We start from the raw sequence: 16161 nt of genomic DNA, 5'->3' as shown, positions 1-16161 counted from the left end.
GCCTGAATGATTTGAAGCCTGAGTCTGACCCAAGCCCAATCATATCGTACATTTATGAGCCCGACCCATGCCCAGAAAGAAAGAGAGAGAAAACAGAGATGGTTAATGCCAGAAACGGCTGAACGAGCCAACAACTGATCCATTCATTTGTAGTTCATCTTCCCCAACAGCGTCATGGCAGCCTTCAGTGACTAAACTTCCTGGAACTGGCAGCGGAACTTAAAAATACAACTCGCAATGATTGTGCAACTCTAACCCAACTTGCATAAATTGTTGTCTGTAGCCAGCTGAAATTGAGAACTCTACTCTGGTCTGGAGGTTTCAAAGCTGTGTGCATTTCAACCCCAACCCCATTGCTGTATAGCGGAGACATGCACAGCTGCCTTTTTAACTAGGATTGTGAAGTAACAACACAGAAATTAAATGCCCTCAATGTACTATTTCAGGTCATCTTTAACAGCAGATACCTATCTGCTGTTCATTAGTGGACATTGTGGGCACCTACTGCCACCACCATGACTCTAGACTATACACTGCAGAGATTAAGATTTAAAGCTACAATGCAGGAATTTAAATTCTTGAAAACATATTAAACTAGAAAAAGTGCCCCTCGGGGCACAGGTCTCCACCAGGGCAGGTCAGGTTCGTGGGAGGCCTCCTGGTGGCGCTAAAATAGGCCAATGTGAAAAGGGTGCCATTTCTGATTTCTTCTTACGCCTTGGATGGCAATTGGATGATTTGAAGCATTTTGTTCCAAAAATGTGTTTTGCAAAAATCCACCTGTTGGTGGTGGCCAATGTGAAAAGGGTGGGGTATATTCTTAAGAGTATATATGAATAGAGATGGCACCCGGAGGAAACCCTGAAGCGAAATGGACATAGTGGCCGAATTTGTCATTGCAGCTCGAGCCCGTTGACTATCATTGCGCACGTTCATGTTATTGGGCCCATGACACGTGAACGAATGTTTCATACGTGAACGCGCGCAAACGGCGCAATGATAGTCAACGACCAGCACGTTCATGTTATTGGGGCAATCCATCCGAGAATGCCTCATGCGCAACTTTTGAGCAACTTAATGCAAGTGGATGGGAGGAGGAATCCGGTGCCGTCTCTATTCATATATACTCTAAGGGTATATTCAGTAGGAAAGTCTGTGAAAGATTTCACGTAAATTGCACCCTGCTTTTTGTTCAAAACGGGCTAATCCGTTCCTCTGGAGAAACTGACTTATCTCCTCCGTGATAACATGGAAGGGTTCACGAAGGTATGGGAACCAGTATTGGATACAGTGGACCCTTCTAGACTGCGCTTCAATTTACCTTATTGAATGGCGATTGTTGAGCGGTGACATTTCAGAGCCTCAATAAAAATACATTGAAAAAAAAAAAAACTGGCTAATCCTGCGAACTTTGAAAGACAATTTTAGCCAATAAAAATGGAATATGAAATATCAGACAGATCCGGCTTGAACACATGACTATAGTCCCGCCCCCTCGAGAGACCCGGAAAATAAATCGCCGTTCATTTTCCTCATAGGCATTTCTTAAAGTATTAGAAAGAAGAAAATAAAGGCAGGAGACAACACTATTTGTTTTGTTTTTCTTCTTATAAATTATTTGATCAGCCCAAAACATTGTGTTCATTGTCATGATTTGTCACGATCCGAGTTGGCTTTGTCCGCGGCGTAACCGTCTTTAAATAAATACTTTAAGAAATTCCTATGGGCAAAATGCATTGGGATTTATTTCCTGGGCCACTCGTTGTTCTGAAAGGGGGAGGGACTGCGACGCTCTATAGAGAGAGTGTGTAACGATTTGCAGCATTTTTGGAGAGAAACTGGAGGAGTATTATCCAAAAATGTGTTTTTCAAAAGCCGGCCTCCTGGTGGCGCTATAACAGGCCGTTCAGGAAATTTTGGGGCAGAGGGGCATCCAGGGAATGTGTGCAAAATGTGGCATCGACAGTGTTAACGGTGCCGGAGGTTAGCTGTACACAGACGGACGGACATACACACACACACACACACACACACACACACACACACACACACACGGACAGAGTGCAAAACATACTCTCTCCCCATGCCTTCGGCCTGGTGGAGACAATTATTAATCAATCTGTAATACTATATAATACAGCACACTGCAGCAGTGGTTGCAGGTAGTGTCCCCCTAGTCTTCAAATTCAATTGAGAGAGATTTTGACCCTGTTGTCAGGTAGGACAGATACTGGTTGAAAATGTCAATGAAGTTATTTGAAGCACTAGATGTGCCACCATTTATTATTGTAGATTTGACATCATTGTAATGATCTTTTATCCTTCGAAAGAGGGAGACAACATCGGTGTAGCTGTTGTTAATGGTAACACACCTTGTAACTAATATACTATCAAAAGCAGAATTCTACATTTCATGTAGTGGTTGCCTAGTCATGGTTCCGATCATTGTATCCTGTGCAGTATTGTGCTGTGTTGCTCAGTGGCTAATTACTGATTTATGTGGATGGAAATGACGCTCGCGCGTGGCTGCAACTTGATGCGTCAGCAAAAGAAAACAAACGCTTTGCAGACGTGTCAACTCCATCAAGTTGAAGCCGTGCACAAGTATCATTTCCATCTACCAGTTGTTTAAAAACCAGGAAGAGACGCCTGCTCTAGGCGCTTTATTGCAGCTTCTTGACCTGTATGTTTGGGTGTACCAACATAGTGTGTCGTTTTATTATGCCGGATGCACTCTCCACCAGTTCTGGCCTGTGAATTGTGGCAATGAAGATTCTTGTTCTGCCTTTTCCATTCTCTCCCCTTCCTTACTGCCCACTCTGTTTTTCCTCTTTTTTTTGTGCACTGTGTTGCACGTTGTTATGGTAAATAATCATATTGTCCATGCAGAAGGTGAATGCCAAGTCTGCAATCATAGACATGGCCAGATCTTTGGATGATGTATGTCACACTGTGGTCTAGATGTGGAAATATTTGTAGTGCCATTCTGTACAACTTTCCCCCTCTTCCACAAACACTCTGACAGGTACTGTATGTGTATTGTGTACCTGTCGGAGTGAGACAGGCAAGCTTGAAAAGGCCATATCCATGTTTGGATGTCGTCATGCAACCTGCTCAGTTTGTGGATTTTAAATGAGCCAGCATTGAACGTTTTGCAATGGGATGCGTGAATGAAAATAATAATGTCCAATATCGCCATAACAGATCCCATAAATATAAAACACAAAATAACAATTTACAATTGAGGTATTTGTGTGTGTGTGTTCCTGCTTGTGAATGCATACACAGGCAAATTTATGTGTGTGTGCCAGACTGCCAGTGTTTGTATCTCTGTTGTTGTTGTGTTTGTGTCATTGGGTCTGTCATCCTTTTTCCTTGTGATCAGCGGAGTGAGTCTGTGCTTTTATAGTTAGGACGCTCCCTTGACTGTGTCCAATAAACACAGAATACATTGGACCGGCACGTGAACTCCTATGACCTTCTACAGTCTACCTATACAATACATACAGATGCTGTATGGTGGACTGTTGTACTAAGTGTAGTTTTGCCTGCCCTGGGCCTACACAAATCCGTAGCGTTAATTTATCGCCAAAGTTAAAGTAACAGCACAGATTTCAGTCTCTGGCTTTAGCCTGCCACCTTTCCTCCATGGTCTGCAGACTGTGCACTGTGTGCAGTGATTTTGACAGATGTATGGAATTTCAGACAGTCTGCTATGTCAGTTAGAGAACTAAAGTGATGGCGGTTCATTGGCAGCTCTGAGGGACAGATGTTTTTTTCTTTTTACGATTTCAGTTTTGGGACCATTCTTCTACTCGCCGCCAAGCCATTCACTTTTCAGGTTGTTTTTCTGTGGGTAGTGTTCACATTGGTGTTACAGATCATTTAGTTTATGTAGAAAAAAATCATGTTGCACTGGGCACAAGCTGGTCTTTAACCGAGAACATCACAACTGTACCAAATATGCAGACTTCTAAAAAACAAGCACTGCGGTTTGTTTAGATCTGGTAGAGAGGCCTCTGGTTCCCAGTTGGATCCCGGGCTACCCCAGAGTTAGATCTGGTAGAGCGGCCTCTGGTTCCCAGTTGTATCCCGGGCTACCCCAGAGTTAGATCTGGTAGAGCGGCCTCTGGTTCCCAGTTCCATCCCGGGTTAGTGCAGAAGCAATCTGGGAACCCATTAGCAAAAACCCCTAATTGCTCCCGATGAGCAGGTTGGTGCCTTGCATGGTTTCCCCCTCCATCGGTGTATGAATTTGTGTGTTAATGGATCTATGTAAAACTAAAAAGCGCCTGGGATAAGGGTGCTATATAAATTTGTTTGCTATTATTCATTTTATTTGTTCTACAACAGACCATTTTGAGAGCTTGCCTGGAAAACAGTGATTGAATCTGCAGCCTTCAATCATTACAAAAGGCCTTTTCAGCTTTACATTCAAACACAAATACCGTATTATGAAATAAAATATCTGCTAACAGGATTCTGATGCTGATTTGCCGATAATAATGCATTTTAATTAGTAAATATTGTCCAATACCGATATGATGAACTATGAATTGTGCACCCTTAAATCTATGCCTAGAGTGTAGTACAAACAGTAACTGACTGAGCCACTCTTGAGTCTTGACACTTACGTTGCATTCACATGGGTAGATGGATACAGTGTACCGTTCATTTTCAATGGAAGCCAGCGACGTGGAGCTACAAAGCAACTTTTGTAGCTGCTACAAAAAGCTACAAATAAGTTGGACTTACTTCAACTTTAGCTACAAAGATTTGAAATGAGAAATATGCTGTGAATCTTTGCATCTGCCCGTGTGAACATGCAACATTACTGTATACGGTCTGTAAAACCGTCTGCTGCTGGCTGTCCAGTGATACTAAACTGACCTGAGACCTGTGTCCAAAGGCCTGTGGTGTCCCTTTCTTGCTCTAGCATACCCGGCGTGGACTCTCATGTTTCTCCTCCTATCGCCTCGCTGTTACATGGTTTTGCTAGGATACCAGGAATAGTTCTGAGTACAATGTACTACACAATGGCACCTTCCTGGTTATCTGATATGATAAATGAGATTTACTGGAAATTCATGCTTGCAGAAGAGATGCACAATTCATTACATATAATACAAACATTATAATCACAGAATATAGTTTTGTCTGCATTATCGGAAGTCCAAAAATGCATTCATGATTTGATTCGTCTGTGATCACAATATCTTGCACATAATTATCATGTTGGACAATCGGTCATCAACAATCCATCACTAATGTGGGCTAAACCACCACACACACACACACACACACACACACACACACACACACACACACAGTACACACACCTTCTTTTGCTGAGTAAGGAAGGAGGAAGCGACTCTTTATCATCACTCGCATCCTCTCATTTCCTGGCTACTCATTCCTCAACTCCTCACATCCTCCTCCATTCATGCTTTTCTTTTATTCCGTCCTCTCAGCTAATTCTTCTTTCCTTTCCTCTCCACAGCACCACGTCTTCCTTCCTAACTGTTTACCCCAGGCCAGTTCAACACGTTCTGACTACTGGAATCCTTATATGAACCCAAGTATTTGGTCATAGGCCACACAACAAAGAAGCAAGGAAACCGAAGCAAGGCATTCCGTCATCCATCCATCCATCTTCAACCGCTTATCCATAGTCGGGTCGCGGGTCGCATTCCGTTATTACATCCTAAAATATCAGATCTACAAGCTAATCCATTCCTAAACCATTCCTCTCCGTCATTCATGCCCTCATAACATCCCGTTTAGACTATTGTAATTACTGCGATCAGCTGCGTATATGTATGTATGTCGGTGTACTCCACCTGCCAATAAGTTCTCTTTTTTGTATATTATTTTTATTAGGTTTAATATAAGTTCTTGATGACATAACTAAAGTACGTTTCAAGGTTGGTATGAGGTTAACGGGTCTAAAGGATTTAGAATAGCAGAGAGCTCTAGGACTCAGAGCAGCAGTCATACCCAGACAGCAGAGAACTCTAGGACTCAGAGCAGCAGTCATACCCAGACAGCAGAGAACTCTAGGACTCAGAGCAGCAGTCATACCCAGACAGCAGAGAACTCTAGGACTCAGAGCAGCAGTTGTACCCAGACAGCAGAGAACTCTAGGACTCAGAGCAGCAGTCATACCCAGACAGCAGAGAACTCTAGGACTCAGAGCAGCAGTTGTACCCAGACAGCAGAGAACTCTAGGACTCAGAGCAGCAGTTGTACCCAGACAGCAGAGAACTCTAGGACTCAGAGCAGCAGTTGTACCCAGACAGCAGAGAACTCTAGGACTCAGAGCAGCAGTTGTACCCAGACAGCAGAGAACTCTAGGACTCGGAGCAGCAGTTGTAGCATTTAACATGGCCCGTTGGGAGCGAGAGCATTTCACTGGAATATGCACACATACAGATGTGGTTGTTGTGCAACTTCTTCTTTTTATTATGTGACCTGCCTGCACTGAACAGTCAAAGTTTTTTTATTTTTATGAAAGTAATAATAACAATATTCAAACTAGTTCTTGTGTCATATTTCCTGGCACTTCCCTCTTAATTCCTAGAACGATGGTCCTGACCTTTGTATTCTTTACTATTTTATTGCTGATGCTGCATTAGAATGTGTTTCAACACTCATTAATCTTTATACAAGTTGGTAGAATTCTATAACTTTGGTTTGACTAACCAGGAGGATGCAATTATCTTATGGTTTTTGGTTACTATCTATCGTAAATCTAGTCAAAAACTATTCTAGGATCAAGAAGATAATTTTTTGTAATGAGATGCCCATATTTTAATTTGGTGGAGGTAATTTGTGTCTGTCCCAAGATTTACAGTTGTGTGTGTGTGTGTGTGTGTGTGTGTGTGTGTGTGTGTGTGTGTGTGTGTTAGGAGTCAGTGTCTGAGCCTGCCAGTCTACCAGCAGAGGATGACAGTAGCAACTCTAATGGACCCAAACAGGATGCACTCTTTGATGATGACCCCGAAGACCTGTTTGCAGGTGCACTCACTCACTCACTCACTCATTCAGCTATTGACTTAGCTAATATTGGAGAAATTATGTCAAAATGTAACTACACCCTACTTCACATTTAAGTACTGGTAAAACAAACTATAAGTCCTGGAAATAAAATATAAAATAGTATATAACTGTAAATAACATGCATAGTAACAACACAGCAGCCTAGAATTGTGAATACCGTAGTTGAAGGTGAACCACGTTTGGCATCTTCCAATGGACAAACATTCATACGTGACATACATTCAGGGCAGATACACAGAAGGACAGGAGTTTCACACTCAACTAATAAAACCATAAAATACCAAACCTGATGAAACACTGCTTTCTCTAAAAGTATTTTGTCTAACTTAAAGTCATCCTATCTGTTTGTGAAATGCCATGTCACTCGCTTCGAGTGATTGCCAATGATAACTTCCTCATTCCCTCACAGACTCGCCCCAAAATCCTAGCCCCCCCTGCCACGACATCCTGGCTTAAAGACCTGTCATCCTTTATTCACCTAGACATTTTTTTAATTCTCAACTACAGGCTCATTGAATAACTTCTCTAGAACATGGGACCCTTTTCTTTTATATATTAATTATTTAACTGCAATTGATTAATTTCCCTCTCTTCTTTAGCTTCTTTTATATGGTCATTTCTTACCTACAAGTTTATTTCCCAATTATTTTTTGTAAGTATTGTTTATTATCGTAAATCTTTCTACAGGTCTATTCTCCCCTCAGGGCTAGTGGGTTATTGTTGGTTTTGTTTTGTCATAAATGTTTTTTGTTTGTTTGTTTTTTGTTGTGTACCATGTTCCTTGTATGTCTTGTATTTTAAAAATAAGGGGGAAAAAAAACACATGGGTTTGACTCATTTGAACCTATCGAAAGTCAAATTTATATAATTTTAAACCATTTAGGCCTGCCGTCGAAATAAATAAAAAGTCTTCTGAAAGAATATATTATATACAAAAATTTGTGCCACATTTTCACGATTAAAAAAAAAATAGCAGACTAAAGTATAACATAATGCTTAGTTAAAACACTAAAACGGGTTCCCGTCCAGAATGGGTTAATATACAATATTGTAGCCTAATATGCAGTAAAACTGTTTTATATTTGAATATTATATGGAATATTTGTTTGCAGCACTACTGTGCACCTTGGCGCATGAACACACACATACTCAGACTTGTGTGTGTGTGTGTGTGTGTGTGTGTGTGTGTGTGTGTGTGTGTGTGTGTGTGTGTGTGTGTGTGTGTGTGTGTGTGTGTGTGTGTGTGTGTGTGTGTGTGTGTGTGTGTGTGTGTGTGTGTGTGTGTGTGGTTAGAAGCAACAGAAGAAGTATCTTTGGACAGTCCAGAGAGGGATGTCCTCCTGTCTGATGGCCCCTCCCCTGCTATTACTCCCATAACCCCGCCCATCTCTGTGATCACGCCACGTCTTACGCTGGATCACGATGACCTGTTTACACACACATCCTTTGACGAGGTACACATGCAAACACACTTTGACATGCTCGTACACTTCTTTTCACAAAGACAAAGTGGGCCTCTTTCACTAAGCTCGAGTTCCCACATCATTCTTACTCTTCTGTAATCTTTTTATTTGTCTGTTGATTTGGACGGACGTACACTCAAACTCAGGACGTCAGAAGTAGATTTACGAGACGAAAGCTTTGCTTACTTAAAAAAAGAACGTCTTATACTTCATGCAAAATCAATTACAATTGTGCCAAACCTCAAATAAAATATGTATGTGCCCAACATTTGTCATCACATATAAAAGATAAAAGATGTCAAAATATATGCTTGAATGCAAACTGTATTCTAGGCTAGACATGATACACATTCAAACTTCTTATTCATTTATCACTTCATGCATTTAGAGCTGAATTACTGTATTAGGTCCCTTGTGTTTGCCAGTGTGGCCACCGTTTTGTGATAATAATAGTCTATCATGCCTTAATGTCACAGGAGCCAACAGACGCACCTCCATGTCACACAATTAATTAATAATATATTCATCACATACACATGAATGCAACACGATAGCCTAATAAGTCTTGCTATCTGATGAGCATACAGTATGGATGAAATATAGCTATGTCCAGAATCCCCATTCCAGCATAGGGCAGTGTGGATGTGATATGTTAATCCAAAAGACAGATTTCTCCCTCAGTAATCAATAAAGCTCTGGTCTATAATCTATGGATAGCAGCATTCCAGTATGCTCTGGATCCCAGCATCATCTTTTTACCTCCGCAAAGGTGAGCAATGTTCAGTAGAAAAGGCTTAATAGTAATAATATTAATAATAATGATAGCTCAAATTTATTTAGCGCTTTTCCAAGTACCCAAAGTCGCATTACATAATATCCTTTCCACGTTGCATTAGCCATTTGGTTCTGGGGTTAAACTTTGCAAACTTCTGCTTCTCATTACACATGAGAGCATTACTTTATGAACCTTCAGCTGGTCCATCTGGCAATCGAGAGACTTGCTTTTAGACAGAACAGATGGTCAACTTGTCAAAGCGGTGCGACTTCTCATGTTTTACGAGAGACAGAGTTGAATTGGGCATTTGACTTTTCCTGTCGTCCGCACAAATCAATCGAACTTGAACTTGAACATGGGCATTGACCATTACCATATGAACACGGTGAGCGAGCCTGTATTCCACTTTCACCAAATGTGAGCTCTTTTTTAGCATCTTTGTGTAAACAGCAGATAGTCCCTGGACATGCGCGGCCACAGGCTATGGGCTCTGTTGTCATGGTTACAGTCCGCGGAGCCTATGGGATCAGTAGCCGCTAGGTGGACGTAGGTGGTCTTTAGACGAGAACGGTGTTCATAGGAAACGGCAAAATAAATCTTTTGCTGGTGTCCCTTTAGACGAGAACGGCGTTTTCAGGAGGTGAAAACGCAACAAACTGAAACCACCACCCAGAGTGGAAATCTTTGAAAACGCTGTTTCCTCCAGTCTCCGTGAAAACAGGCAAAACGGTGAATCCGCAAAACGTATGACATCATGGCTCACGTTGGCTCACAACGCATATGTTTATTACATTGATGCAGAGCCATACTGTATATGATTTCCTACAATGAACAAGCCTCCCTACAAAGCGTCGCTCATCAGCGATGGTGAATGTAAAACCATGATGTAAATAAAATGCCTTGATAGGCGGCAGCAGTGTTTATGTAGCCTAATGTATTATAAAATATATAACCATCCCTGCCTGCATGCTCTGGGCTGCCTGTCAGCCTGTGTGTCACTCCATGCGTTATCGAGAGAAGGCAGCGACGGCCACAACCACGTTGTGGTCTGAAGCGTCATTCAAAACCCCAATAGGGTTGTGTGAAGGGGGAAGCTACCTGGTTCTTCTCGTACGTGGGTGACTGGTCTATTTGGCAGCCAGTTACCGCCAACCTAGCAACATTATAGCGTTTTCATAAAGTGTGCGTTCTCGTGTAAAGGGTCAATAAAAAATGAGAACGCAACAGGACTTTGCCGTTTTATCTGGAGACCGTCCCCGTCTAAACGAGGCCTTAGCTTTGGGGCTGACAGTATATATATACACACACACACACACACACGGCGATCACACAACTGCAACAGATATCGTTACAAAGATATAACGGTCATCCTTTTATAGGCTGAGGGCCTAGGTCATAATCACACCACACCAATGACCACACTCCCAACAGGATGAAATGAACACCTCGCCAAAAATGTAACAGACATACCGAGTGCACAACCCAAAAGCCTGTATCTAGTTTTGGAGCGCACAATCTTTGGGTATAGATTTGTGTATCCATAATAAACATCTTTTTAACCCAGCACACCCAGCTAGGTATATTGCATTTTAAAGGTTTAGGAAAGTTGTGTCTCGTGCTAAGCTGAGGTTTCTCATCCATTCATTAATAAATCAATGTAATATGCTGTTATTGTTCTGTGTAGATTGAAGAGGAAGAAATTGGAGACTTGATTGACATGCACATAGTAGTGTCAGACCCAGAGAAAGTCGGTGAGTACACTGGATGATATCCACACTTACAAACTACTTACGTATACTGTACATATTACATACATGCATACAAGCATTATGTCTGAGCAATAGGCTATATTCTATCTAGAATCTCCCCTAAGGAGTCTAGTAGTCTATGAAATAGTAATGTTTAACCCATTTAGGCCTGACCTCAAAATAAAAAGAAATCTTCTAAATCCTCCAGTTTTCTGAAATAAATATTTTCACGATTTAAAAATAAAATAGCAGACCTACAAGCCCAAGCTTGTAGATCTTAATTACACAGTGAGATTTGAGTTGCATGGCTCCAGCCCTTGAATATTCTCTACTCTGATTAATATTATCCTATTTGAGTATAACCACCAATTTGTATGTAACATTGTGTATTTGAGTCATATGTGTAGGCTGTGTATGTGTGTGTGTGTGTGTGTGTGTGTGTGTGTGTGTGTGTGTGTGTCAATATTATTTAAATGAAAATAAAAAATGGGGTGGTTTATGTGTGTGTGTATCTTCCAGGTGACGGGATGAATGCTTACATGGCCTACAAAGTATCTACCAGGGTAAGCTAATGCTTGATTGTGGTGTCCTGTGTAGGATGTCGGAGCAAAAACTACTCTTAACAATGCTATAATAATGACTTGATTTAATTAATAGCAGAAAAATTAAACTTTAATAAAATCTATTGTGTAATTTATATTTAAAATGTAACCCTTTCCCCTCCGTCTCTTTGTCTGCATATCTCTGTTTCTATCTCTCTCTCTCCCTCTGTTGCTCAGACTTCTATGTCCATGTTCAAGCAAAATGAGTTCACGGTGAAGAGACGTTTCAGTGACTTTCTGGGCCTTCACAGCAAACTGGCATCCAAATACTTGCACATAGGATACATAGTCCCTCCTGCCCCGGAGAAAAGCATTGTGGGTAAGTCAACATTGTTCATTTTACCTGTAGTTTACTTCCTTAAAGCTATTATAATAATAATACAAAAGAAAAGTAAAGATAAGAAAAACAGGCCAAGTGAAACCTATGGCTGTCCCATTTCTTTGGCATTCGGCAATGTGAAATTTGTTTGGATAGTCAGTGGCAATGTCTATAATGTGAATTCCTTGGAATAATGTGTTCCTTCCATGCGCGCTACGTCCAACCAGGGAAACTCCCCCCTGTCAGGTGTAAAGGAGCAACTTGGACACTCACGCATGAAGGAAGCATGAGTTCAAGTCTGTTGCTCTCCCCAGGTTGGCGGAGGGTGTGTAGAGCCCAGGATCACATTAGATAATTGACACAGGGGTGAAAAATGGGTTACAAAATATATTAAAAAAATAAATAATGTGAATTCCTGGACCAAAGGAAACATTACCCTTTTGGAGGATTAACACCAAACACTAGTTCGGATTGACGCCAAACACTGGTGCTTCGTACATGACAAAACAAAGAAATTGGTTCTGTGGTCAGTATATTGCCCCATGATAACACATGTTTATTGGATGAAAATACCAAGGGGGAAGGTCCTATGTTTCAGCTTAATTGACCCTTTACTGTAGATGGACAGCGTACATGCTTAATATGCATTTTAATTAGACATGCTTCTCTGCCTTATGTTAATTATTTATGTTAATTTGTCTCTAGGAATGACCAAGGTGAAAGTCGGGAAGGAAGACCAGTCTTCTAATGACTTTGTGGAGAAAAGAAGATCTGCCTTAGAAAGGTAATTAAGTCACAATTTAAGTGATTCTCCAACTGCAATAGGCTAAGATTGTTCATTAGAGAGGAAGGGGGTGCTCCAGATGGACAAAAAAGTATGTTGTGCGGAATCTCTGGCTGATGTAAATGTCAAATAGCAAATTGAAAGTGACTGTTTGATGTAGTATTTCCATGTCAAACATAGAAGAGAAAGTAATCACCTCTTAGGGGTCTCTGTGACGTGTTTCTTGGATATGAAAATATGAAGTCTCAACATGAGGTCCGGGGACCCAAGGGTAAAGAACCCCTTGGGTCTCCGGACCTCATGTTGAGACTTCATATTTTTGGTATTTGGTAATAAGAACCAAATGTATACGTGTAGCGTGGGCCTGTAGCTCTGAGAGCAACGATAACTTAATTAGCCCATTCTGACCTGAGATCAGATTCATACGAGGTTTCCGCCGGACACACACTGGTCTGATGAACCCATTCTGACCTGAGATCAGATTCTAAAAATGTCAGTCGCTCTTCGATTTTTCAAAAATAGCAGACCTACAAGCTCGTATCGCGCCACTCGGTGGCGCGATATGAGCTTGTAGATCTGCTATTTTTAAATAGCTAAAGCATAACATGATGCTGACACCAAAATGGGTGCCCGGTCAGAATGGGTTAATTAGTATTGCTACTGCAACGTTACCACTAAATTAAAATGGAGACAACCTTAGCTAAAGTCCCTTAACTGTGTTTATGCAGTTTTAAGGACAACATTCACCCCGTCTAGCTCTTTTTCTCTTGATATATGCAGTCTCTTTCTCCCTCTCAGGCTTCCTTTCACTAACACACCTTCCCTCTCCCTGTCTTTGGCGTTAGAGGCTAGTTAGAGTGCTGCGTTGTCAGGTTGTCAGCGATAAAGTAGGAGGTGAGATCCTCAGCACCGGGAAAGATCAGGCCTGTTCAGATCTTTACTGCTTCAAAGGTTAAACCACAAATATTAGGTACATCATTATCACAACACACACACACTGCCACCGCAACGGCTGTCAGCGATATACTGACACACGTACAGTACACACAAAATAATCCATGTATACACATAAGGAGACACACACACACACACACACAGTGTCTGTTGATATGTTTGTAAACAACACCCCACCTTTGTGTGTCCGAGGTGTGTGTGTGTGTCCAGCTTTTGCCCTCCTGATGGATTGAATAAAGATGAGGTGAGGGCTAAAGAGGGCGGGGCTGACATTCTGCTGCCCTTTTCTACGGCAGCAGTGATTGACAGGAAGGTCAGCCAGTCTCCTGAGCCCAGTGACAGCTGATGGGCCTCAGAGCTGCAGAACTGCAGCCTGATGGATGCGGCTGTGCTCACAGATACACGCTGTAAAAAAATTTCACCAACTGTAATGTCAAACATTACACGGTTCATTGTAATAATGAATGTTTTCAGTCTTCCTCTCTGGGGTTCTGTTTTAACGCTGGGCTATATGCACAGAATAACTCTTCCTACTTCCGGGGCCGCTTCCCTACTTCCTTCACAGGTGTTACCGAATACCCATCATGCTAATTAAGGCTCAGTCTGTTCCATATAGTGTGCAGTGGTTCTCAAACTTTTGTTTATTTATTTCAAAGGCCCCCATACCTCTGAGATGGAACCAAATGAACCCGTAAGGGTCCATTTGGTTTAATTTGAGTTACACATTCGTACGGGGCCATTTGGAACGCACTCAAGGACACTTTGAGAATTGAGATTGCAGCAGTGTTTCCAACACACACAACAGCAGCACCCTGACTCTGTTTGACCAGAATGGAACAGAGCCTTCATTAGTACCAGGCAGCGGTAACACCTGTGAAGGAAGTAGGGAAGGGGCCCAAGTTCTTTCCAAAATGGCGTGTGCATAGAGCCCACTGCTTGCTCGGGTATTATGGTTGTGGCGTTGATGTTCGTAAGCCTTGCCGGGCCCTGGGGCCCGTAAAGGAAAGGAAAGGTACTATGTTTACCCAGGGTAACTGGACTGCGCATCAGATACTTGTTTACAGCCAGGCCCTGCTTATTTCATAGAACATTTCATGGTAGTGGTCCAAGGGCACTTCAGCGGTGGTAATTTTTTAACGTGTAGGGCAGGAGCCTACTGTATCTCCTGTTTCCTTAGCGTGAGGCAGCTTGATATACAAAACTACATGCATGACGCTAGTATGTCGCTGGGTATTGATGGCCTCTCTACCCACTGAGCTACGAATCTACGACTACCCCTAAATCCTCTAGTGTGTGCCGTTTGGCCGCGTGCTCCAATGGACACAACTAGAGGGAATCCAGAGTGGGATATCTAGTGTATCCCTGCATGAGTGACTCCTACAGTTTTGTGCCTGTTCAGTGGCGAGCTGAACTGACGTGCGTTGCGTCCTCCCGGTGAAACTCATCACTGTGAGTTGAAAAGAACTGACCTACAGTACAAAGAGGGAATTGGCATAATGACCAATGAAAAATAATTAACCCATTCTGACCTGAGATCAGATTCATACGAGGTTTCCACTGGACACACACTGGTCTGATTAACCCATTCTGACCTGAGATCAGATTGTAGAAATGTCAGTCGTTCTTCGATTCTTTAAAAAATAGCAGACCTACAAGCTCGTATCGCGCCACTCGGTGGCGCGATATGAGCTTGTAGATCTGCTATTTTTAAATAGCTAAAGCATAACATGATGCCAACACCAAAATGGGTGCCCGGTCAGAATGGGTTAATAAATTGCCATTCAGTCTAGGCATGTAACGATAGACTCAACTCACGATACGTATCAAGATATGAGGTTCACGATACGATTTTTCACAATATTTACAACACAATTATTTTCCAGACAAATGACCGAAGAATCCTTTTTAAATGATTTATCTTCCCCCCCCCAAGCTTTTTTCACAATTTTTATTTAACTACAGTACATAGCAAAAGTAGCATTACTTTTCATGTAAAATTACTTAATTTCTGTGCAACAACTGTAAACATGCTTTCATGTTTAAACCTAGCTCGAGTTAACATTTCTTATTTTATTTGACGGCATCTTAGGATAGATGTAGACCTATTTGACAGTGCAGAAACATAATTCCCTTCCTTGATGTATTAATGAGCATCAATAACGACCATCACCTGTGTCACAGACACATACAGCTCCCCTCTGCAGGCCACTACTACTGAAAGTGACTGCATGGAGTGTCTCATTTCTCTCCAAAAGCACGTGAATGTGATGGAATATGATTACAGCTCACATTTCATATCACACAGTTTTTCTTCTCTTTTTTTTATAAATCGATACATATCGTCAGGATATAATATCGATATATATCGATATACGATATATCGTTACATGCCTAATTCAGTCTGTTCAACCCAACAAGCTGCAGTAAATACAACTTTAGAGCGAGTTAACAAGAGTT

General features: G+C 41.7%; 1 protein-coding gene across 1 annotated transcript in view; it reads left to right on the top strand.

The window, feature by feature from the left end:
- snx2 (sorting nexin 2) overlaps nucleotides 1-16161 on the top strand; it is a 33489-nt gene that overhangs the window by 1555 nt on the left and 15773 nt on the right. Inside the window, exons 2-7 of the mRNA XM_083783313.1 lie at nucleotides 6909-7017; nucleotides 8353-8513; nucleotides 10982-11048; nucleotides 11565-11608; nucleotides 11825-11966; nucleotides 12672-12750. Of these exons, the coding sequence (XP_083639439.1) occupies nucleotides 6909-7017; nucleotides 8353-8513; nucleotides 10982-11048; nucleotides 11565-11608; nucleotides 11825-11966; nucleotides 12672-12750 (602 nt within the window). The remainder of the gene's footprint in view (nucleotides 1-6908; nucleotides 7018-8352; nucleotides 8514-10981; nucleotides 11049-11564; nucleotides 11609-11824; nucleotides 11967-12671; nucleotides 12751-16161) is intronic.

This window comes from Protomyctophum parallelum, assembly GCF_964188405.1.
Source record: "Protomyctophum parallelum genome assembly, chromosome: 15".
In the NCBI taxonomy this organism is placed as follows: domain Eukaryota; kingdom Metazoa; phylum Chordata; class Actinopteri; order Myctophiformes; family Myctophidae; genus Protomyctophum; species Protomyctophum parallelum.
Note: the sequence above shows the minus strand (reverse complement) of the source record. Positions and strands in the feature narration are given on the sequence as shown.